The 25276-nt window shown below is 39.9% G+C and overlaps 2 protein-coding genes across 3 annotated transcripts; one reads left to right on the plus strand and one right to left on the minus strand.

Annotated features, from left to right (window-relative positions):
- Positions 1-6617: 6617 nt before the first annotated feature.
- NPY2R (neuropeptide Y receptor Y2) lies at positions 6618-14782 on the minus strand. 2 transcript variants are annotated; one of them, XM_035022857.1, is made up of 2 exons: positions 14613-14782; positions 6618-9745 (listed from the first exon to the last, which is right to left on the minus strand). In XM_035022857.1, the coding sequence occupies exon 2, from the start codon at positions 9734-9736 to the stop codon at positions 8588-8590; it is 1149 nt and encodes a 382-aa protein (XP_034878748.1). In that variant the 5' UTR covers positions 9737-9745; positions 14613-14782; the 3' UTR covers positions 6618-8587. The 2 variants fall into 2 exon arrangements, with proteins under 2 accessions (XP_034878748.1, XP_034878747.1); XM_035022856.1 differs by having other exon boundaries at positions 6618-9764; positions 14613-14781.
- LOC118022534 lies at positions 9952-17149 on the plus strand. The gene is made up of 5 exons (XM_035023251.1): positions 9952-9993; positions 10712-10776; positions 14089-14197; positions 14683-14873; positions 15497-17149. The coding sequence occupies exons 1-5, from the start codon at positions 9952-9954 to the stop codon at positions 15969-15971; spliced, it is 882 nt and encodes a 293-aa protein (XP_034879142.1). The 3' UTR covers positions 15972-17149.
- Positions 17150-25276: the final 8127 nt, after the last annotated feature.

The raw sequence follows: 25276 nt of genomic DNA on the forward strand, positions 1-25276 counted from the left end.
TAATGATACATGTACCAACCTGGATGAATCTCCAAATCATTGGATTATGCAAAAGATGCTAGATTCAAAACAATACATATTCTATGGCTTCAAGTGTACAAAGTTGAAGGCGAGACAAAATTAATCTACGGCGACAAAAATCAGCATGATGGTTGCTATCAGGGTAGGGTGGACATTGACTGGAAGTGGACATGAAGTGATGAAAAGTCTACCTCTTGATTGAGGTAAATGATCACATATGTGTATACACTTGTGAAAACTCATAGAATTATATACCTAAATCCATGCATATTACTGTAAATTTTATTTTAATTAAAATATAAAATAGTAGGGGGTTGATTCTGAGTGCTGGGGCTGGTTGAGATTTCAGCAATGCTGCAGAAATTCAGGGAATCTTCCAGTGAGTTGGTACCCACATGATCTACTCAATGCAGACAAATGGGAGAATACTGGGGATCTTCTGCCCCATTTCTTTAGAATGTTGCTGCCCTTTCCCCTCCATCCTAACTTTCCCCTCCACGTCTTCCTCTCCCAACAGGAAAAAAAAACAAAAAAGACAACAGTGAACACTTGGTAGAGCACTCCCTCACATACACCTACCTCTTCCCTAGCTGGTAAAAAGCAGGAAACAATTATCACAAGAATTTATTATTTTAAGGCTCAGTACACTTATTATGTAATTATTTATTGAATGAACTCCCAGCTATTAAAAAATCAATAATTAAATTAAAATGTTTCCTTCTAGAGAGTTATGAGAGTTTGTAGGTGATTTTAATTAAAAAAAAAGTTATTGTTGATTTCCTAAGTATACACAATCCATGTAAGGAGATGCTTATCTAAGATTTTCCACCTTGCTCCAGAACCCTTCGTTCAGCATTACAGATCCAGTGGTGCAGCCATTACTTTGCTCCTGCCTCCCTCTTGTTTCAGCATTCCTGGTTCCTGGTTTGATCCAATCCCCACCCAGATGCTGTCACTTAGTTTCATGACCTCCTTAAGACACTGCTTCCTTGGACTTAGCTGTTGCTCTGATCTTCCTCACTTCAGCTCTAAGCCTTGTCTGCTGTAGATTCACCTGTGGGCCTCTCGTGCATTATGGAATATATCACCTGCTCCGTAGAGCCCACTTGCATCACCTGTCCTTCAGGCCAGTCTCTGGCAGTGGAAAACAGAATTGGGGGGGGAGGAGGATGATAGGAGAAAGAAACTATGGGAGGAACATAGGCTTGGGAATAACAGAACATATTACAAGAATGGCTGTTAATTTGTTTAATACTATGAGTTCTCTGCAAGGATGACATAATTGCACAGTCGTAAAACTATCTTTAAGAATGTGCTGGTGGAAAAGGCCCCAAATAAGCCAGAGGAAATTTGAAAAAGAAAAGCAAAGCTGGTGGCATCACAATTCCGGACTTCAAGCTCTATTACAAAGCTGTCATCATCAAGACAGTATGGTACTGGCCCAAAAACAGGCACATAGGTCAGTGGAACAGAATAGAGAGCCCAGAAATGGACCCTCAACTCTAGGGTCAACTCATCTTTGACAAAGCTGGAAAGAATGTCCAATGGAAAAAAGACAGTCTCTTCAACAAATGGTGTTGGGGAAATTGGACAGCCACATGCAGAAGAATGAAACTGGACCATTTCCTTACACCACACACAAAAATAGACTCAAAATGGATGAAAGACCTCAATGTGAGACAGGAATCCATCAAAATCCTAGAGGAGAACACAGGCAGCAACCTCTTCGACCTCAGCCACAGCAACTTCTTCCTAGAAATATCACCAAAGGCAAGGGAAGCAAGGGCAAAAATGAACTATTGGGACTCCATCAAGATAAAAAGCTTTTGCACAGTAAAAGAAACAGTCAACAAAACCCAAAGACAACCGACAGAATGGGAAAAGATATTTGCAAATGACATATCAGATAAAGGGCTAGTATCCAATATCTATAAAGAAATTATCAAACTCAACACCCAAAGAACAAATGATCCAGTCAAGAAATGGGCAGAAGACATGAACAGACATTTCTGCAGAGAAGACATCCAAATGGCCAACAGACATATGAAATACTGCTCAACATCACTTGACATCAGGGAAATACAAATCAAAACCACAATGAGATACCACCTCACACCAGTCAGAATGGCTAAAATTAACCAGTCAGGAAATGACAGATGTTGACAAGGATGCAGAGAAAGGGGAACCCTCCTACACTGTTGGTGGGAATGCAAGCTGGTGGAGCCACTCTGGAAAAGAGTACCTAGGTTCCTCGAAAAGTTGAAAATAGAGCTACCCTATGACCCAGCAATTGCACTACGGGGTATTTACCCCAAAGATACAAATGTAGGGATCCGAAGGGGCACGTGCACCCCAATGTTTATAGCAGCAATGTCCACAATAGCCAAACTATGGAAAGAGCCTAGATGTCCATCAACAGATGAATGGATAAAGAAGAGGTGGTATATATATACAATGGAATACCATGCAACTATCAAAAAAATGAAATCTTGCCATTTGCAACGACATGGATGGAACTAGAGGGTATTATGCTAAGTGAAGTAAGTCCATCAAAGAAAGATGGTTATCATATGATCTCACTGATATGAGGAATTTGAGAAACAAGGCAGAGGATCATAGGGCAAGGGAGAGAAAAATGAAACAAAATGGAACCAGAGAGGGAGACAATCCATAAGAGATTCTTAATCTCAGGTCAGGAAACAAACTGAGGGTTGCTGGAGTAGACTGGGGTGGGAGGGATGGAGTGGCTGGGTGATAGACATTGGGGAGGGTATGCGCTATGGTGGTGCTGTGAATTGTGTAAGACTGATAAATCACAGACCTGTACCCCTGAAACAAATAATACATTATATGTAAATAAAAAATAAAAAAATAATTAATTAATTTTAAAAAAAAGAATGTGCTGATGGGCAAAATGTATTTTTTAAGGCATGGTGAATATATATCGGTACAAATGATTAGCATGAGTAACAAAACTGCTCAAAGTATATGCTCAACTATGTTTTTCATAAAAGTAGCATCACATCATAACATTGACAGTTCCAAAATTCTATCCATACTCTCTAATTATAGCCACTAAAAAAATAGCTGTTGGGAGCTGTTTTTTTGTTGTTTTTTTTTAAGTATAATACTCATGACTCTAATCATCTGTTTCATGCTATCTTAGAATATAATGATAAAAAATATTCACTTATTTTTTCCTTTATTTTTTGTGAGGATAATGTAGCATTTTTTAATTTAATGTGACACTACGTGTCTGTATCACAATCTGCTATGTGGTGTTTGCCAAGTAATTTGTTAAAGTGTTAAAACTTGGCAATGATTTACAAAGAAGAGTAGATTCAGAGTTAGTCATTTTCATTTACTTCCATTCAGTTACATATTCATGGACTAACAAGAAAGAGTTGGAGTTATAAATAACTTGTGAACTATCTAACCCACAGTCCATCTTCCCTATAACCTCACCCATATCTAGGAAAATCTGTGAAGTCTGTGTACACCGGACTAGTGTACCACTGAAGAAAAAAGGTCAGTGATCTAACAGGTGTCTTTTATAAATCCTCACAAATCATTCTTTATACATTCATATTTCATCCCTTATCAACTTGAAAATTTTAAAGATTGTATTCTCCCTGAGATATCATTTCCTTTGATCATCCTAGTTAATCCAGAATTTATATTCTTCTGTGGTTTTTAGATCATTAAGTCTTTTTTTTTTTAAAAAGATTTTATTTATTTGAGAGAGAGAGAGACTGAGAGAGAGTGAGAGTGGCGAGCAGGAGCAGAGGAGAGGGGCAGAGGCAGAGGGAGAAGCAGACTCTCCTGCTGAGCAGGGAGCCCGACATGGGGCTTGATCCCAGGACCCTGGGATCATGACCTGAGCCAAAGGCAGATGCTTAACCTACTGAGTCACCCAGGCGCCCCTAATCATTAAGTCTTGATATAATTCTTTCTTCCTCCATTCCAATCAACCTACCATGGTCGGGGGGGGGGGAGTTCTTTCTTTATGCTTTATTCCTCAGTTCCTCTGTACTAATGGGCCAATTTTAAAGAGTATCTTTAACCCATTGGCCTTGAAACCAGAAAAGGAAAAAAAAGATACAATCAAACTGCATCACTGTAACTCTGAAAAACCAAAAAAAACCCCAAAAAACAAAAAATAAACAAACAAACAAACACTAAGAGAGGATGAGGCTGAAACTAGAAATTAACACCATCTGGGCAATTCTCAACATTGCCAAATTGTCTGACAGCAATTAGACAACATATTCTCCCTCCCATGCTCTCCCTGAACCTTATGGGATAGAAACCTAAGAACTACATTTCCCCAAATCCCTGCCAGCAAGGCTAGAGTTGTATTCCACAAATGAGAGATACTCACATGAATTTTGAAAAGCAAAAGAGAAGCAAAAGGCATTGTTGAGGCTATGGTGCGAGAAGGGGGCAGGATTATGGGCTTAGCAGGAGACAATAAGATTTTTTTAATTGAAATCTCGTTGACACATATTACATCAGTTTCAGATGTACAATACAGTGTTTGGACAAGTCTATATGTTATACTATGCTCACAAGTGTAGCTATCATCTGACACATACAAAGCGATTACAAAACCATTGACCATATTCCCTATACTATACTTTTTATGTCTTGACTTACTCATTCCATAACTGGAAGCCTGTACCTCCCATTCCCCTTCACTTATTTTGCCCATTTCCTACCACCCTCCACTCAAGCGGGCATCAGTTTGTTCTCTGTATTTATGGGTTAGCTCCCATAAATTTTTGTCTGTTTTGTTTTCTAGATTCCCTATACAAGTAAAATCATATGGTATTTGTCTTTCTCTGTCTGACTTATTTCACTAGACATAATACCCATCCATGTTGTCACACATGGCAAAATCTCATTTTTTATGGCTAATATTCGTGTGTGTGTGTGTGTGTGTGTGTGTCCATTCATCTATCAACAGACATTAGGAGGCAATAAGATTTTAATGGATGCACCTGTACTCCGTCCTGTACATCGTCCACTCTCTGTTGTAGGCATGAAAAGTGGTTTCATATGATTTCGTATGGTTTCGTATGATTCTATCCATACTCTCTAATTATAGCCAATAAAAAAATAGCTGTTGGGAGCTGTTTTTTTTTTTTTTTTTTTTTTTTAGTTTAATACTTATTTTTTTAAGTATAATACTCACTTCCTGGTTTCTTCAATGCCAGTGGCAGCTTTTCCTCACCTTCACTTCTCCAATTCTTCCAGTGGTTTTGCAAGATTTTAATTTCCTGTATTAAATGACTTTTTGCTGGAAATACCTAGCATGACTTCTTTTCAGTTATCTGAATTATGACGAGTATAATGCACTGGCTTTTCTATGCTTCCCTTGTGCAAGGTTCTAGATAATTTTGAATGAACCCTAAATGGAGTATATGTATAGAGCCCTTCCCAATTATACAAGTGTTATACTTAATGGCCTTCAATAAAAACCCTAATCTGGAACAAATATGCATCTTTCCTTGACTCCTGTATGGCTAAACCCTTACTTTCCTACAAGTTGTATAACAAAACTAGGACAAGTGTATGGCTTACAATCTTACAGCTCTATCTTCAAATCTTGGCTTTAATATTTACTTGACTCATTGACTCAGTTTCCTTGATGGATATTTATTGATCACTAATTGGTGCCAGAAGCTGCAAATACCTGTGGTACCACAATGATTAAAAGAGTCTCTGTCCCCCGCCCTCATATGCTTAAAATCTAGCAGCAAAAATTATAGAAAGAGAATTTGCAAGGGATAAAACGTGTAAGTAGAGTCAGGTACTAAAGAGCCTTCCAACTCATAAAAAGATTTTGACTCTAGCATAAGGATGATGAGGAGACATTGAAGAGTTGTCATCAGAAGAGTGATTTGATAAAATTTGAGTTTTTGAAAAATAACTCTGGCAGGTGGGTAAAAGGTGAATTGGATAGGAAGATGACTGGATATAGAGAGACCAATTAGGAAGCTGTAACATTAAACCAGATGAGAGATAATACCAGGTCTAGGAAGATAATCACAACCTGAACCATGGTGGGGAGCATAAGGATGAAGAAAAATGAACTGATGCAAGCAACATCTAGGAATCAGAACAAAATGTAGGAATTGATTGGACATGTGTGATAAGGAGACCCAAGTGTCAAGGGTGACTCCAAAGTGTAAGGCTTTAGGGAACTAGATTAATAGCAGCATCATGACTAGAAAAGAAATACAGGAAAACAAAGTAGAGGTGAAGTGGGGTGTGGATCAAAATGGCAGGTTCTGTTTTAGACATGTTCGATTTAATCCGCTGATGAGACACCCATGTAGACATGTCAAGTCAGCTGATGAAGATACAGGTTTGAAGTTAGAAAAAAGGTCTGGTCTTAAAGATTCAAACACTGCAAAAATATGAATTATAATTGCAGCCATAGGAGTGAATACATTGACTCATGTTCATGTACAGAAAGGAAAGAGAGCTAAACTGTCTAGGAGTCACCATTATTTTCCTTTTTTTGGTTGTGTCAAAGGCCTACTATTTCATCTTGGACAGAAACTCTGATATAAAATATCACACAATTTCTCTAATTTCCCAAAGTCTTTTTATTTCAACAGATAAAATCACTACATAAGATATTTTGTTAATGGGTTAACAGAATTAATTAGATCACATATATTAATGGATCATTAATTGGATTCCAATAATTTACTACTACAACTGGTGATACAGTAACATACACATTTCCTACAGGGTAAGAATTCTCCAAGAGGGAAAGACAACACTTTTAACCACAATTATCTATTAACATCTTAAACAAAGTAACTGCTATTTAAAGGACAAAAAGCTTCTTCTTGGATAGTTATGTCAAGTCCAACAGAAAAATCAACTCATCCATTACATGATATGTTACATATATATATTACTTTTTGTTTACTTCTTACTCTTTCACTGTTTTCATTCTTTTTCAGTATTCCACTGAAGCCCACGTCAAGTCCACATCAAGAGCTTTACTTCTTCATTGGAAGTAATTCAACAAGAGCCATAGTATGAATTTTAAATATATCCATAAAATGAAACTCTCCTGTTCATAACGTTAATGTTTGTAACTAAATGTAATATTCATATTGAAGCTTTTTAAAATTTAAGAAATCTATTCACAAATTCAGTCATACTGACAAAATGTTATTACAATAAATCTTCTTTAACAGCACCCAAAGAAGTACAAATATTTTAACATCTCAGTGAGTTTTCATAAACATACTAGGGTTTTAAGCATCTCCGATTGGGTACTATTAAAATAAAAATTGTGTTCCCAAAATCATTCAATGAAAAATATTATAGCATCTACACTCCACTATTTATAGGTAAAATTTTATTATGTATATATTTATAAGTTATCCAAAATACATAGCTAAGTATTTTGAGAGGAGGATAATTTATGTTTAAATTGGTCCAAGTAGAATGTTTGCAAAGTGTAATGAATGCAATGTTTTTAATATCTCTTACCAGGTGGTTCCATTTTGATGAAATTATATTGTTTTATTAATTCTGAATGGGTCCATGGAAGATGAATTTCAAAAAATAACACTGCAGTGTTCTGTAAACACATTAGAGCTACGTATCTATGCAAAAACTGTTTACAAATAACCACAAAATGTTGCAAAATGCCACAAAAATTATTTCCTAATCGGAATTAATTTTTAGTGAAGACAAACTCAGCTCTAACATAGGAATAATACATGTTCCAAAGGATACAACAATTAGAAGTGATTAAAAGTTTTGAGCTGTATGCTTATTTGTTAGGTAAATAGTATCTATATAAAGCAGTCACAACTTGAAATGAGAAGCTACATGACTGTTTACATTTCTATAATTCTGAGAATTTCAGCCTTCTATTCTGAGTTGAAGAAAGTTTTCACTAAATGTGCATTTGGTTTTAAGAACAATTGGCTAACTGGATAAAGATTTCCCCCATCACTGGCCAAAATACTAATTATATAGCAAATTTCAGCTGACTTCCTGTAAGTCGTTCAAATAGTTGGTAATGCTCCCTGAAGGACTGGTCCATAGGAAGAATAGTTTTTAAAAAATACAATAAAGAAGAGCCTGTGGCTCCCTAGGGAAATTGATTTTGGGTAGTCTTTTCCTCAGATGAGGGGGCAGTGAGCAGCACATCACCCCCTGTCGACGCCCTAATATGATTTGAAAGGCAACTCATTTAGCCATCATTTTTTAGCAATGCTGATAATGCCAATTCCTTGTTCGGGTTTCCTTCATTCTGGGAAGTAGTCAAAAGCATCCCTCTCTGCTTTTACTCAGACTTTGACCGACCATCCGAGCAACCATAGGCAAACTGCGTGTTGTATCTTTGAATAGGAGTCTTATCACCAACGCTTTGCCACCCAGGTTTCCACAGATTCTACTGCAGATGCTTCCATTCAGATCCTCCTTTTCTTCCTTAAAGTGGGAAATCAGGATGCACCTGGGAGCTCTCCTCAACCAGATTTATAGCTCTGGTCAGAATTCAGCTACCAATTTTCATACCAGAGCTTCCTTAGACGTTGGTAGCCTCCGTGAAAGAGTCACGGGGGCCATTGTTCTTTTTGACTTCCAGGTTCTTTTTAGTCTTGAATGTCACAGACACCTCAGAGTGGATGGCATCCAACCTCTGCTCACAGCGGAAGGCTGCGAGGAAAGCCTTCCTATAGTTGCTGTTCATCCAGCCATAGAGGAGGGGGTTGGCAAAGGTGGAACACATGGCGATAATGTGGAGCACAGTGAAGATGAGTTTGTACTCCTTCAGGTCGAGGACTTGGTTGTCAATGTCCACAGCAAGCTGGAAGGCGTGGAGAGGCAACCAGCTGACCGCAAACACCACGACCACACACACCAGCATTTTGGTGGTCTTCTGCCTTCGCTGATGGTAGTGATCATTGGCAGCTCCAGGGCTCACATGGTTCTTAAGTTTACTCCAGATACGGGTGTAGGAAAAGGATATGATGCAAAGAGGCAACACATACAGGATTAGCAAGGAAGAAAGGCTGTAGACAGTGCCATAGATGTTCTTCTCCTCGCCAGGCCACTTCTCTGTACAGACCACAATCTCAAAGTCAGGAATAATCTCAATCAGCGAATACTCGCGGAAGATGGCCAGGGGGCTGGCTAGCAGGGCGCTGATGCCCCAGGCCATGCCAATAATCAGGAAGCTGATTCTCTTGGAGATCTTGCTCTCCAGGTGGTAGACGATGCAACGGTGCCGGTCCAGGGCAATGACTGTCAAGGTGATGGTGGACACTTGTACTGCCAGGCCCTGGGCATAGGGAACCAGGTGGCATAGGACAAGACCCATTTTCCACTCCCCCATCAAGGTGTACGTAAGAGTGAATGGCAAGCACAGGGTGTTCACCAGAAGATCTGCCACAGCCAGATTGGCAATGAAAAAGTTGGTTACTGTGCGCATGCTCTTGAATTTGATCACCACATGAATCACCAAAGAGTTTCCAATTACCCCAAGCAAGATGATGGAGCAATAAGCTAATATGAGGATAATCTGTACCTCAATCAGCATGGTGCTGTCTATAAGCTCTGGCTCAGGGTCGGGGGCCAGCTCACCTCTAGGAGTGGTTTGCTGTGGATGATACTTCTCCACCTTCATTTCTTCCACTGTCTGGTTCTCATCAGCCTCTGCACCTACTGGGCCCATTTTCAGCAACTAGAACAAGAATCTACAACTAGAAAAATGAAGAAGAAGAAGAAGAAATATGGAACAAGGAAAACATAAGGGCGACACGAAGGAGTATCACAAATGGATTGGTTTCATTTTGATTAGGGCTCAAAATACCTGTCCCCTGATCCCTAAAATTGCACATAGTGCAACATTTTAATAAAGCAGGCCCATTAATAAGTCTATTTGCAAATATGGATGAATTAAACCAGGTCCCTGAAATATATATTACAATGGTAAAATGTAATACCTATAGTATAGATATAATTTCAGTGTGAATGCTACCAAATTGAGTCAATCTATTTCAAGTGGGATGAATGTTAGAAACTTTACCAATTAATTTTATAACTTCTATGAACTCATCAAATTAATTTTTTTTCAAAGATTTTATTTATTTATTTGAGACAGAGAGAATGAGAGACAGAGAGCATGAGAGGGAGGAGGGTCAGAGGGAGAAGCAGACTCCCTGCCGAGCTGGGAGCCCGATGCGGGACTTGATCCCGGGACTCCAGGATCATGACCTGAGCCGAAGGCAGTCGCTTAACCGACTGAGCCACCCAGGCGCCCCTCATCAAATTAATTTTAAGGTACACAAAGAAAATGGCCTTCAATATCTTGACTGCTTTAAATTTATAAATATAGCAGCAAATTGCATAGAAAAGAGAAAAATATTAAAACCCTTTGCATGGTGCCTGGACTTTGGGAGTATAACATATTTAAGATAAACTGAGCAGATTCCATTCCATAGCCATTTCTTCTAGTGTTTGGGTTAGTGTTAAAAATAGGTAGCCTGTGTAAAACAGTTGCATTTTTTGATGATCTGAAATCAACTTCCTACTGACATACAGCAAAATCCCACACAGGATCTATATGAAAAGCATGTCCAAATCTGAAGTATATCTCTCTCTAACCTCTAAATATCAAAGTTTTGATACTTTTCTTCCCCAAATACAGCCCCCCAAGACTTTTCCTTCTGCATGCCCTACTCCAGTCAATGCTATCCCCATGGATTACACCAGGTAAAGATAAAAAGCAGGTAACCATTCTAGGCTCTGTCAACACCTTTAGCCCCCACATCTAAGAGAACCCTCAGACTGATCTGATATACCTCTCTCAATGGTCCTCATCATTTCTGCCACATTGACTTTGTCCTTCTTGATTTCTTACCACAATTACTCTAATAGTCTTCTGACTTATGTCACCTCCTCTTCTCCTGCTTTCATTCATTCATTCATTCATTCATTCATTCACTTGACAATAATAATTGAGTATCTGCAAAATGCCAGGCCTGGCTCCACCCTTGTGATCCTTGCATTTACTCTAACATGCATTCAGCAAGCATTTAAAAATCTATGTCAAGAACCTAGGATTTGTGCTGGGGGAATGACAACAGGATAAGGTTTCCACTCACAGGCTCTTACCTTTGATGAGAAAGAGCATACTCTGACATTAAAATTGTCTTTCTGAAACTCAGATGTGATCATATCATTTCCCCCATGTCTCCAGACTGCTTAAAACAATATAATATATTGGTTTCTAATGTGAAATTCTCTTTGCAAGCTTGTAAAAACATCCAGAGCCCAACATCATAGTAAGTTTTGAATGTAGTCATAATGACAAAAGGCTGCCACCATTAATTCAGAACCTCTTTTAAATAAATTTGGTTTTTATTAATCATAATGGCATCTACCTACATTGGTAGATGAGTCATATTTATTCAGCCCACAGACAATGTCTGGGTGGGCCCCCAGCTCCATTTCTTACCCTTCCTCTGGAGGGCTAACTCTTGCAAACTGTATTTTCAGGCTCCCAAGTCTTCGGGACGCTGGCTGAGTTTGATCATAGGAAGCACTGGAAGGTAATTAGAGGACAGAGGGAGGGAGAAGCCTCTGTCTTCTTTTCCCTCCCTCTCTCCTCTGGGAAGTGCCTCCGTAGCCCCTCTGTGGCTCTGGTTCCCACAGGACTAGTCCATAGTGATTTTATTTCCAGTGGATGGCCCTAGTCCCTGGGCTTTGGTCACACCAAATACTCCCAGTATCCCTCTGGCTGGGGGTAGTAATGACTCTTTGCTCTTGCTAATCCTTGAGTGGCCTCAACATCCTCTGTTCGGCTTCCATCACTTGTGTAATCAATTCTCTGCATTTAATTTTCCCTCCCTTACATTCTGGAACAGGTTCTGTTTTGCATGATCTGCTGATACCATGCATATATGTTGTCATTAATTTGCTCTCCCACTAATGGTTCTGCACATAGAAGTTGATAACACTGGCCTACAGAAGATAATCCCAACTCCATTATATGACATTCAAAGCTTTTCTTGAACGCATTCCTGCCTATCCTCTGGCTTCATCTCTCCTGACATATCAACGCATATGTTATGCCTTAGTCATACTAAACTGTTTCCAATTCCAGCAATGCATCAGCTTTTCTCATGCCTCTCTGCTTTCCCCGTTCTCAACTGGGAAGCCTCTCAGTTACCCCAACAATCTGTGTTCACTTCTAATACTGCAAGAAGCATAAGCCACAGTGCAATTATTTCCCCACCACAGCCATCTCTTTCAGGACAGAAACTGGATCTTTTCCATCTATTGTTTAATCCTTAGCACAGTATCTAACACATTAACGGTACTCAATCATTTGGCAAAACAAATGCGAAGCTAAAGGAAAACATAATTTTACTGAATACTTGAAGTCAGCAAAATACAAAGTAACAATTCCTTTCCTTTCCTTAAGATAATTGCCTGTACGGAATTCCTTGCTCTGATATGACATCCTCATGCTTATTTTCTGGTTCTTAGTCAGGTAACCACCCTTGCAAGAAAGTTGTTCCAAGGTCCCTCCTAATTCAATCCCTGATTAGAGCATTAAAAACTTCCAGTCAGTATACACCATAAGGAAACTTCCTATCTCAGGGGCCTATCAAACACACACACACACACACACACACACACACACACACCCTTACAGGAGCCTTATTGCAGAGAGAGAGAGAGAGAGAGATTTCCCCATATATTCATATATTGGCTTTACTGATATATTCTAGTTCTGTCTGCATAAATTTCAAATAACATGTTCCAAGGAGCCTAGACCCTCTTTTGTATTTGCCTCTATTTTCTAGAAATTAGAGGAAAAAAAAAGTGAAACTAATTATCTAAATCTTGGAGTGTATATTTGGTAGGCTCTATCATTCCCCTTAACCTCAGCACAATTAGTCAATCCTAACAACTCATTAACAGGATTAACAAGACTCCATGAGGTCTGAGTTTGAGGTTTGCCACAAGCTAAATTGAGAGTAAGCCTGAGAGAGAAGGATATTAGTTTATTTATTAACTTATTTTGTTCTTTTCTTTTCAGTTCCATTTTCTTTATTTCAGAGCCCTTTTATTTAAAGCTTCGCTGCAGGAATGGTTATTGATCTACAGGCAGTTTGCATTTGGACACTAATCACAGTTCTCAAGCACACTGCTGGCTTTCAGCCAGGTCAGAGCACTCCCTAGAGAATGTATCATTTTATGATTGGGCTTCTGGAAAAGTGGAAGAGGAAAAGAGAGTACATAAAGGGAGCTGACTGATTCAAAACTCAAAAGCACAACAATTAAAAGATAAGTAGATGAGGGAAAAACCTTTCTTTGAAACAAAGCAATAGAAAGCATTCACATGGGTCAAATCATTTTAGAACTGTGAATGGTAGAGTTTTCTTGAATAAGTGAATCTTCAGAGTTTCCGTTATAGAAATATTTCTTTTTTTTTTTAAAGATTTTATTTATTTATTTGAGAGAGAGAATGAGATAGAGAGCATGAGAGGGGGGAGGGTCAAAGAGAGAAGCAGACTCCCTGCTGATCAGGGAGTGGGACTCGATCCCGGGACTCCAGGATCATGACCTGAGCCGAAGGCAGTCGCTTAACCAACTGAGCCCCCCAGGCGCCCTAGAAATATTTCTTTGTAGAATAGGAAAATGGCTTCAGGCTTCTTTTTTCAGAGATAAAGAACTTCAAATTACCTGAGTGGGAAACCAGTTTCTGCTTTAGCTGTATATTTAAATTTGCGGGGCCTTTTGCAACAGAACTCTTATTACCACAGGTTGGTCTTAATAAAACTTAACATCTTGTCAATCACAAAACCTTCCAGGAGTGTTTGCCAGGGAAAAATCCCAGAAATCATGCCACACACCCCATACTTATTCCTAGGGAAAAGGCAGTGGACTCCAAGAATGCTACATCCAAGACATGACTGTTGGCTTCATAAGCAGAAAGTTGAAACTATTCACCTAAGGGTCTGGTAATGGATCATTTACCCTGTGTTTGAACTTCTGGCCTTTCCTTGCCAACAGCATTGTCTATTTCATGTCACTGAGTTTAAATGATGTGACCTTATTGCAAAATGTCTTAAAGCTTTTACTTTTGCCTCCTCCTCGTGCACCATATGCTCCTACCCAGTGGGTGAGCCCTTCTGGTGCAAAACTAATGAGTGCTTAAATAAACGTATTTATTCTTGAACAGCTTTGGAGAATCCAATATAACCTTCTGCTTTAGACAGGTGTTTGATTTTTTTTTTTTTTTAAGAGACAGAAACAGTAACAACTCGCTGCTCTGGAAAGATGATGACCTCTCTCTAAGAAGGTCAAGGAAAAAGTAAGAACCTTCAGCAGAAAAGGAAAATTCTAGCTAAAGTAGAAAATAGTGATGGTATCAACCCAACCCCCACCCTCAACCTAAGTGAGAGGGGGGAAAAAAAAAAAAGTCCTCACACTCATGAGGACCTCCCCTATACCCTCTTCATAGGACCAGAGCTCTTCTTTTGGGGATATTCTCGTGGCCAGAATGTGAATCAGAGTTAGGACTTACACTTACTTACCCGGCCCTGGCGTTTCTGCTGAGACGTGGAAGCAAGACGTGTGCAGCCCGTCCGCGCGATGACTATCTAGCCCTCGGATCCGAAGAGGGCACTGGAAGGTCCCAAAGGCAAGCCCAGCGGCGTCCGTTCCGACCGGGCAGGACAGCCAGCGCCGCGCGGAAGAGCGCGCGAGCCACTGGGAGCCGGCGCTGCTCTGCTCTCCCGCCGACCTCTGCGGCCAAGCGCGCTCCGGCACCGCACTGCGCCGCGCACAGCAGCCGGGTGAGCCGGAGAGCGTGCGAGGCCGGTGGGGGGCGGGGGCACGGAGGTGGAGGCTGCACAGGTGCAGAAGGTGGGGGGCGACGGTCCCGCCGCGCCAAGGGCTGGACGGAAGTTTCCGTGGCGAGGGAGGGGGACGGCGTCCACGGTGTCGCCTCTGCCTCCGGGTTTGGAAGCCCGCGCGGCGGGACCCTACTCAGCTCGGCGCCCCCTCGCGGATCCCCACTACCACCTGCAACTGCTACGTTCACCCCAATTCCCGGGTGACCCCCACGTGTGATACTCTGGGCGTTTGCACCACCGCAGCCTCCTTTCCCTTCCACAAACCCCTACCTTCGCTCTCCGCTTCTCAGTTCCTCGAGAGAGAGGACCCCGCGAGAAGCTCCTGGAGTCGGGGTTCACCAAATTGGCCAGGGAAAGTCGAAGGCGAAAGCGACCGCGGGGCGGGTGGACCCAGCCTCGGACGAGGGTGCTGCGGTCCCTGGCGCAGCGAGCAAGAGGAGACCTCGAGGTGGCAGGGGGCCGATGTGGAGGCAGAAGCTCTCGCCTTGGAAGGGCTGAGAAAAATCCCACAACGTCCAACCAGAAGTTGTTTCTTCTTCTTTTGTTTGTTTGTTTGCTCGTAGGAGCAGAGGTGGGGAGCTGGACCCGCGCAGAACCACAGAAAAGCGCCGCACAATTGCGCCAAGGACAAACCCTGGGCACGCTCGCCGGGGGGTTGGAGCGCAGGGCGCTGGTGCTCCTCTAACTGGGCGGTCGCGGCGCTCCAACGAGAAGGTAAAGCGAGTTCAGATGCTTTTGCCCACCATTGGCAATTCCTTTAACAGGTGTCAGTTTACGAGTTGGGTGTTGCGGGTTCAGATTCAAAAGCCCGCAGGCGGCGTGTGTGTTGTGCGCTCTGGCTCCGGGCAAAAGCTCTATAGGAAGAGAACACAATGGGTGACAAACGAAACACAGTCTCTTTCTCCAGTAAGTCGATTTCCCGATCCTTCGCTCTTTGATCATGACCCAAGCCACTCGTGCCTCTATGAGCGCGTGCCTCTGGGATACTCTTTTTTTGTGGAGAAGCCGTCTGCTAATGCCTTGAGCCCATCGAGCTGAGTTAGTGGATCTGAGCAAAACAGGACTGTGGCGTCAGTCCACAATGCTGCAAGGTCTGTTTCCTCGGGATTCCTCCCAGAAACTCTATTTAGAGCCATTCCTTATAGAAGTCTGCGACCAGTCTCTCTTTCCCTTGTTCATTTTTAGAGGGGCCAGCAGAGCCTGCCAAGTTAGGGAAACAAATGCCTGAAATTGGAAACTAAAGTCTTTCTTAACTATCCTGTGTTGAGGTTTTGCACACATTACTTTCCCTCTATGCACCAGTCTCTTCATTTCTGAAGTGAGGATGCCCATACTGGTTTGTTTGGAATTTCTCTGAAATAGGAAAAAAAAAAAGTTAAACAACTCAAAATAATATTTTTCAAAAATATTAGTTATGGCATCCCCTGAAGATGATTAGATTTTCAGTCTTATCTGGGCTTGCCCACACACTAATAATACTGCATATGTAAACATCTATACACAGTGTAATCTGAAATTGATCATCTGGTAATGTAGAATTATGCCTACAGGAGCATATTTATTTATAAAACATTATTTATAAAACAAAGCAGTTTGGGCTTTTCAATTACCAAGAAACAAAAGTAAACAGAACTGGAAATATCCAAGATGTTCTACACAATTCTACTTAAAATATTTTGGTAGATATTACTTACCTTGGGGAAATATTCCTTGCTCACACATGTGTTTTATACAACAAGTTCAATGCTTCCTAATATATTTACCCCTGTGAAGAGTGAACTCTGTACCAGGCAGTTGCAATTTTAGAAGGCTAGGAATGGCTTGAAATAACAACCACAAAAACATATAAGAAAGCAGATGAGCAATCAGATTAATTCCTTCGGAGGGCTCAAGTGACTTGACTGACATTGATTCTATGAACATTTTTGCCTCCGTTATAACTGGCTTTCAAAAGCAGCCTAGCACTCTTATACAAATATTTATCTTATTCCCATACAGACATGTGTGCGTCTTAGAAACCACACATAGTTCCACAGACATCTCCTCAGGAGCTCCGAGAAGATTAAATGATCTCTGTCTCTTCCAATAAAGTACAGAACTGAATGAAAAACCGATCAATTGATGTTAAAGTTGCTTTATCGCATGTCGTATTATCAAGAATAGTTTTGGCAATGGGGCGCCTGGGTGGCTCGGTCGGTTAAACATCTGACTCTTGATTTCACCTCAGGTCGTGATCTCAGGATCCTGGGATCCAGTGCCAGGTCCAGCTCCCTGCTCTGCAGGGAGTCCTGCTTCTGCCTCTCCCTCTGCCCCTCCCTCTGCTCGTGTTCTCTCTTGCTCTTGCTCTTGCTCTGTCTCTCTCAAATAAATAAATAAAATCTTTTTTAAAAAAATAATAGTTTTGGCAGTTAACTCATGATATTTTTGTGCATTAAGATCTAACTGATACCCTTTGATGTGCCTATGCTATGTGCTATGGTAACAACGAACCACTCTGATGAATGCCGAGAAACCCTATGAAGATGCCGATAGAAGTTTGTGGAAGGAGTGGTGAAATATGGAGTAATCCAAATTGAGACAGGACAAGATTATTGCTGCCTGATTCCTCTGGTGTCAAATCATTTAGTTCCTCAGGCAATTCCACAGCTAAGAAGAATATATGCCGACTGTTCCTCAAATAAGGAGCAGACTCAAACTCAGATGCCTACCTGGCTGGGGCCAATGACCTAAATGCATATACTAAGCTAAGCTGTGGGAGACAGTAGGGAGTGGTGGGTGTTACAACATCCCTGAACGCACAAAAGTACATGCCTGTTCTGAAGGAGGAGGCTGCTGATTCCACTGAGCTGCCTTGCAAAAATCTAAATCAGTATTGTCAGATCTGACATTTTAAGAGAACAAAAATCCATATTCTGAAACATCTTCCAAATTTTCAGCGAAGGAAATTAATTCTTGAAAAGTCAAGCCCCCAGGTGGGTCAGATCTGCGCAGGCCAAAATAAATAGAGATGGATAGATAACCCGCTGTCTGGCCTGTAGGTCTCCAATAGTGTAACCTCTGATATTAGTACGTGATGTTTGATGAGCCTCCTCAAATACATAAAACATGACTTGACCACCATTTCCCTTCCCCCACAAACCGCTCCTCAGTGAACATTAAATGTAAAAGGAATACAACCAAAGATTAATTGCCAAATAAATAACTTTCTTTTCCACTTTGGGTTGAATAGGTGTTCTCAGTGAGACTCTGAAGTAAAGGACCTGGCGAATAACTGAACAATCAGGATTTTATATAGTTACGATGAAGAAATTTCAGACAAACTCTTTGTTTAAAAAGACAAAGTTAGATAACATTGGTATAAAAGACCATTTATGATACATTTTTTTGATAAAGTGCACCATGACATGGATTTTAAATTTATTTTGAAAGCAAAGAAGCTTCCCCCAAGTTGTAAATAATTTCATTGTTTAAAGTAACTTATAGCCATTATAAAAATCAACAGATGAATGGATAAAGAAGATGTGGTATATATATATACACAATAGAATATTATACAGCCATCAGAAAAAAGAAACCTTGCCATTTGCAACGACGTGGATGGAACTAGAGGGTATTATGCTAAGTGAAATAAGTCAATCAGAGAAAGACAAGTATGTGATCTCACTGATATGAGGAATTTGAGAAACAAGAGAGAGGATCATAGGGGAAGAGAGGGAAAAATGAAACAAGATGAAACCATAGAGGGAGACAAACCATAAGAGACTCTTTTTTTATTGTTTGTTTAAAGATTTTTTATTTATTTATTTGTCAGAGAGAGAGAGAACAAGCAGGGGGAGCGGCAGGCAGAGGGAGAAGCAGGCAGAGGGAGAAGCAGGCTCCCCGCTGAACAAGGAGCCCGATGCGGGACTTGATCCCAGGAGCCTGGGATCATGACCTGAGCCAAAGGCAGCCGCTTAACCACTGAGCCACGCAGGCGTCCCCATAAGAGACTCTTAATCTCAGGAAGCAAACTGAGGGTTGCTGGAGTGGAGAGGGGTGGGAGGAATGGGGTAGCTGGGTGATAGACATTGGGGAGGGTTTGTGCTATGGTGAGCGCTGTGAATTGTGTAAGACTCATGAATCACAGACCTGTACCCTTGAAACAAATAATACATTATATGTTAATAAAAAAAAAAAAAGCAGACAAAAAAGCATAGAAAGAAATACACATGATCTAAAACATCGCTGTCCAATAGAACTTTCCGCAATGATGGTAATGTTCTATACCTGCATTGTCCAGTAAACTAGCCACCTATCCACACATGGCTTTTGGGCACTTGAAATATGGCTAGTGAACGGAGACTGAATTTTAAATTTAAAAACTTTTTAAAAGCACCAAAACCAAAAAGTATGTTTTGATTCCTAATGGAAAGTCCTCCTGGGTTCATTCCTGTCAGGAAGCTAGTTTTTTTTCTCACCTTAATATCAAAGTTTCCTAAAAGAGTTTTCTTTTAAGATTTTTATTTATTTATTTAAGAGAGAGAGTGTGTGAGAAGGTGAGGTGAGGGCAGAAGGAGAGGGAGAGAGAGAATTTTAAGCAGACTCCCCACTGAGCGAGGAGAGCAAGCCCAACGTGGGGCTTGATCCCATGATCCTGAGATCATGACCCGAGCTGAAACCAAGAGTCGGACCCTCAGCCAACTGAGCCACCCAGGCGCCCCCCGAAAGACTATTAAATAACTCTCAAGTCATACCAAACTGAATTAAATCCTGGACAAAACAAAACAGTGTAGTGCAGCAGGAATGTGGAAGCTGATTCCAGAAGGAGAAAGAAGTAAGCCCCATAAATCATACAGCAGCCTAGGAAGGGAGGAAGATTATAGCACCAGAAGAGAGAACAGCAAGCCTAAGCAAGGAATTCTCTAAACTCCAGTAATGTAAGAAAAGCTCAATGATGTTAATAAAATAATGTACTTAACTCAGACTAAACAAACAAAACCTAATAACAAGTCCCTAGTTAGGAACTATTAATAATCAAATTAGCTTAACAATTATAGTGTTTAAGATATTTGAAACTGATTCCAGCTTGCTTTATTTAAGTGTTCAATAAATTCGGTTATTTATTTATCCTTAGGTTTATTAAGTCCTTTTACAGGAATTCTTTTTAAAGTTTCAATAATACTCCCTTGTCGTAAAACTTATGGAACCTAGATATCCTAATGGCCATTTGGTTATAATATGGATTCTCAATTGGTTGTAAATCGATTTCTGATTGGATATGTGTCTACCTTTCCTTTCAGGCAGGAAAAGACACAGTGGGAGTTAATATCTGAACAGATAGGGTGGAAGTTGCGTCCAAGTAGACATAGAAAAAAGAGACCAGTTTATATGAGTGGAGCTAGAGGAGCTTTAACTTTTTATTTTTTTATTTTTTATTTTTTAAAGATTTTATTTATTTATTTGACAGATAGAGAGCACAAGTAGGCAGAGAGGCAGGCAGAGGGAGAAGGAGAAGCAGGCTCCCCACTGAGCAGGGAGCCCGACACGGGGCTCGATCCCAGGACTCCAGGATCATGACCTGAGCCGAAGGCAGCCGCTTAACCGACTGAGCCACCCAGGCACCTGCTTTAACTTTTTAAACAAGTCTTTAAGATCAACTCAGTTTTAAAAAACTGGACAGTCTAGTCACACTTGTGATGAAAAGGTAATACTTCCTTCGACATCCTTACAAAGTTGGCTCATTTGTAACAGGTGGGCCAGTAAATGTGTGGATGGGCAAAAAATGGTCAGCAAATAGTCCATTTCATGAAGCTGATAGGCTAGGTTTTCTTTAAAATTTTGTATATTATGAAGACAGGTGTCTCATTCAAGAAAAGTTAACTAGTCATTCCAAGTGAAATGTATGCTAAATCCTAAATTGAGCATAAATATCATTTGCTATGATTTTTATCTCTATGGATTTGGAGTTTTTATTTTTGTTTTGAATTTTTAATTGCAGATTCAAAGTGATTAAGCAGGATTGTAAGCACTATATGCAACATTTTGCTGAAATTTTTATCTCTCAGTGATCATCCAAATGGATATTGAGACTGGTAAGGAACCAAATCTAAAAGGATATTTAAATGCAAATGATTCACAGTTCAAATTTTAACATTGAACAAAGGAAGGGACATTTTTATGTGGAATTCAGAATTTAATCAATGCAAATTTTCATTTGATTATCTGAAACATGCACAGAAGGCCCATGGCTAAAGAGGAAACATGCACCCTTTTAGAAATTTCAATTTTATTTAATAAGTGTTTATCCTTGTAGCATATAGAGACATAATTTGATATATAGTGTTGAATCATACTCAAAACAAATTTAATTTTTAATTTTTCTCGAAAAAATGCAAGCAAAATCAAAGCTCTCTCTCATATGAAATTACTATTGGTATCTCTTGAGAGATGAGAAGTCAAAGATTTATATATAATTTTTACATATCATACGATCACCCTACTCTGTTTTTTCATTGTTGCCTGACAAACCACCCTAAAACCAAGTGGCATAAAACAGTTATTTCATGCTGCTCATTATGGGTCAGAAATTCGGGAAACAGTTAGGTGATTCATCTCTGATCCACTGGCCACAAATGGAGAGGTGAGGCTGTAGGATGCTCTTCTAAGATGGTACCTTCCCTCACATGTCTGGATCTGGGCTGGCTTCCAGTAGCTGGAGCTTGTGTATTTATCTCTCTTCAAGTATGGCAAACTCGGAGCAGCCAGACTTACTACTGGCTGGCTTTCCCTAGAGAGAACTTTCAAAAGAGAGTATTCTAAGAGACCCAGGCAGAAATTGCAAGGCTTCTCATGATCAGATCTCCCAAGTCCCAGAACATCTCTTCAGCTACATTCTTTTGGTGAAGCAAGTCTCTCAGGCCAGCTTATAAAATGGGAGAAGAGGAATATACTCTGCAGGAGAGAAGGGCATGTGTGTACAGGGAAGAAAGAAACTGATAGTGATCTGAGAGAAATGTCATCCCTTTGCCTTATATATTTTGGATGTATCTGTGTGTGTGTGTGTGTGTGTGTGTGATACATCCATTAAAAAGGGGATCTTCTGGGAAAAGAACAGTAGCCTCAGAAATTCTACAGTGAATTTTTCTGCTTTGGCTTGCAGTTCACAAAATTATCAGGGCCAGAGACTGCAAACTCTAAGATCTTCGCTGCCCATGGTAGCCCTGTGGCAAGAATACACAATGAAAATAGAAGGGGTGTTTCCAATATCTGCACTTCGATGAACATAGTGATTGTGATAGGTGCAAATAAATAACTTGAGATAGATTTCCCCCATAATGATTTACTTAAGGTGAATAGTACTTAAACTTGTTCTCAGAAACCCCAGGTAATATGACAGCATAACATTGCCTGATAGCCAATTCCAGTATTTAGCTACAGCATTCTCAACACAACTTTCACTGAGCAGTAAAGCCCAGGAGGAACTGTGGAGACATCTGCTCTATATGTGTCTTATTGCTGAGTAATGCACAGAAGTTGGTCTCAGAGGATCTGGGGCATTGTACTGAATCTGGTTTGTTCGCTGTGTAATATGGAAATGTCATTTAATCTTTCTGAGCCTCAGTTTTCCCAACTATAAAATGAGTTACATTCTTAATACTTTAGAGTAAGAGCACAGTCTTAGTTCTCGAAATTCCACAGGTTGGCTTTGGCAATCTTCAAAATATTCCTTGTATCTCATTACTTGTGATATCTCTCATTAGCTTTTCCTTAATTTATTATCCATGTTCTGTTTTCTTATGGTTCCCAAGAACAGAACCATATTTAAATGGTCTCAAGTATTTTGAACAGCATAGTAATATGTTTAGATTAATCTTGAGAACTCTTTAAGAAAAATGGGGGGTGGGAAAATATACGTATTAAAATTGCTAAGGGCATCGGACAGCGAAAGTCAATGAAATTGCTTAGCTTTTCCCCAACTAAAAAAAAAAAAATCAGGGGCGCCTGGGTGGCTCAGTCAGTTAAGCATCTGACTTTGGCTCTTGTTAATGATCTCAGGGTCCTGGGGTTGAGTCCCAGGGAGCCTGCTTCTTCCTCTCCCTCTAACCTCTCCACCCTGCTCATGCTCACTCTCTCTCTCTCTCTCTCTCTCAAATAAATAAATAAAATCTTTTTAAAAAATCATATATATTACTTCATATCAAAGGGATATTACATGATCTAAAAATAAGTTTTGTTATAGTAAATTAATCATAACATTTAATAAATTGGTGCTTGATTTGCCCTCTCTGAAAGAACAGTTATTGATACATGCTCATACTATGTAATGTTTTCATTAGGTATAGACTCTGAAAGATATAGAAAGGAAAATTTTCAGATGACCCTAAGCCCATTGTTCCCAAACTGTATACCAATGCAGCCCTGGCTACCACAACAAATTCACATGGGAGCTCGTGTGATAGTTTAAATTTTAGAAGAAATCACAACCATACTTATCATCTGTTGGCTACTGATACTTGACATCTATTAGATGCCGCACAAAGTATAGCTGGAATTCAGTTCACAGTTTCAACATTAAATTATACTACATGCCTTTCAGTGACATCATATTTTGGGGAAGCTGGGTTTTTAGTGGCTGTTGCGATAAGAAACAATCACCATGTGAAAAGTCAGTGAGTAAAGGAAAAGAGAGTGGCCTTTTCCAAATTGATTTCAAGACATGTGAAATTGTGCAGGGCCCAATAGACACACATATGTCCCTCATTTACTTAAGAATGAACACATATTACATTATTTCAATTTATGTGCATTTGTTTTTTCAAATGGCTATTAAACTTTAAAGACATAAATGCTTATAAAATTATTTGTACCTAACTCCTTGATAAATGGCACTCTTTGTTAGGTGTGTTTTGGCCTTGAAGTCATCATGACCTGTCTGCCCTTGGGCCATGTCTATCTGGGAGTCACATTTTGTTCGTGTAGGAAGAGTTCGTTTCATTGAGTTAATCATATGAGTTTTTTAATATTGGACTTGAAATTTTTGATTTGAAAGATATTTTTTCAGGGTGCCTGGATGGCTCAGTTGGTTAAGCGTCTACCTTCTGTTCAGGTCATGATCCTGGGGTCCTGGGATCGAGTCCCACATTGGGCTCCCTGCTCAGTGGGAAGCCTGCTTCTCCCTCTCCCACCACCCTGCTTGTGCTCTCTCTCCCTCTCTGTATCAAATAAATAAATAAAATCTTAAAAAAAGAAAGAAACATGGGGTGCCTGGGTGGCTCAGTTGTTAAGCGTCTGCCTTCGATTCAGGTCATGATCCCAGGATCCTGGGATCGAGCCCCGCATCAGGCTCCCTGCTCAGCGGGAAGCCTGCTTCTCCCTCTCCCACCACCCTGCTTGTGTTCCTTCTCTCGCTTTGTCTCTCTCTGTCAAATAAATAAATAAAATCTTTAAAAAGAAATAAAAACAAAGAAACAAAAAAAGAAAGATATTTTTTCAGTGAAAGATACTATCAGGAAACTATGTTAGAAATAGTTAAAGAAAGAGGATTTCATGAAAGCTCGCGTGCATAGGCAGGCATGCACTGCCCGTATTTTACAGAACCCTCTGAATTGTTCTGCTTTATCCCAGCCTAGCATGGACAACAGAGACCTCCTCCTAGACAGGAAAATAGGAAGGAGGGTGGGAAGGAACATACAGGCACATAAGGAAAGTAGAAAAGGGACACTTACTAGCATAAATCAGAAGTATGTATGTATTCTATTTTATTGTAGTAAGGACGCTTCCCATGAGATCTATTCTCTTAGATTTTTTAAGTGGACAACACATGATTGTTGACTGTAGGTACAACGTTGTACAGTAGAGTTATAGAGCTTATTCATCTTGATTGACTGAAACTTTATGTCTTTGGATTAGTAAAACATACAGAGTATTTAAACTCCCATATGTGACTTTAGGTTTATCCAGAAATCTGATATCTATGCATAATATAATAATAATTCAAATGTTATAGCACTACTAAAATCATTACTGGGAAAACTATCAAATCACATGGAAAATGTTAGTACAATAGAATATTCATTTTTAAATGCAAAAAAGCTGTATGCTTAATATGACCATATATTTTTTAAATATGATTCTGAAAAATGACCGGCAGGAAAATATACCCCAAAGCTAACTAACTATATTTATGCCATGCAAACTGTGATTTTGTTCTTTCATCTTTCTTCTCAAATTTTCTTAAGTTAACCTTTTATTTTGACTAATGAAAATAATAAGTATCATATAAAAGCATACTGAAACTATTATTCAGATATCCATGAAATCTCTTAAAATGAATAGGAGATTTACTATCCTATCCACATAGTTCT

Source organism: Mirounga leonina, unplaced genomic scaffold (assembly GCF_011800145.1).
Source record: "Mirounga leonina isolate KUSES-001 unplaced genomic scaffold, KU_Mleo_1.0 Mir_176, whole genome shotgun sequence".
In the NCBI taxonomy this organism is placed as follows: Eukaryota; Metazoa; Chordata; class Mammalia; order Carnivora; family Phocidae; genus Mirounga; species Mirounga leonina.

Coding starts and splice junctions, on each gene's coding strand:
- LOC118022534 (XM_035023251.1), top strand. CDS start 9,952: ATGGATGAATTAAACCAGGTCCCTGAAATATATATTACAATG. Junction 14,198..14,682: donor CATATGCTCCTACCCAGTGG/GTGAGCCCTTCT, acceptor ATGACTATCTAG/CCCTCGGATCCGAAGAGGGC. Junction 14,874..15,496: donor GCGCCGCGCACAGCAGCCGG/GTGAGCCGGAGA, acceptor GTTTGCTCGTAG/GAGCAGAGGTGGGGAGCTGG.
- NPY2R (XM_035022857.1), bottom strand. CDS start 9,736: ATGGGCCCAGTAGGTGCAGAGGCTGATGAGAACCAGACAGTGGAAGAA.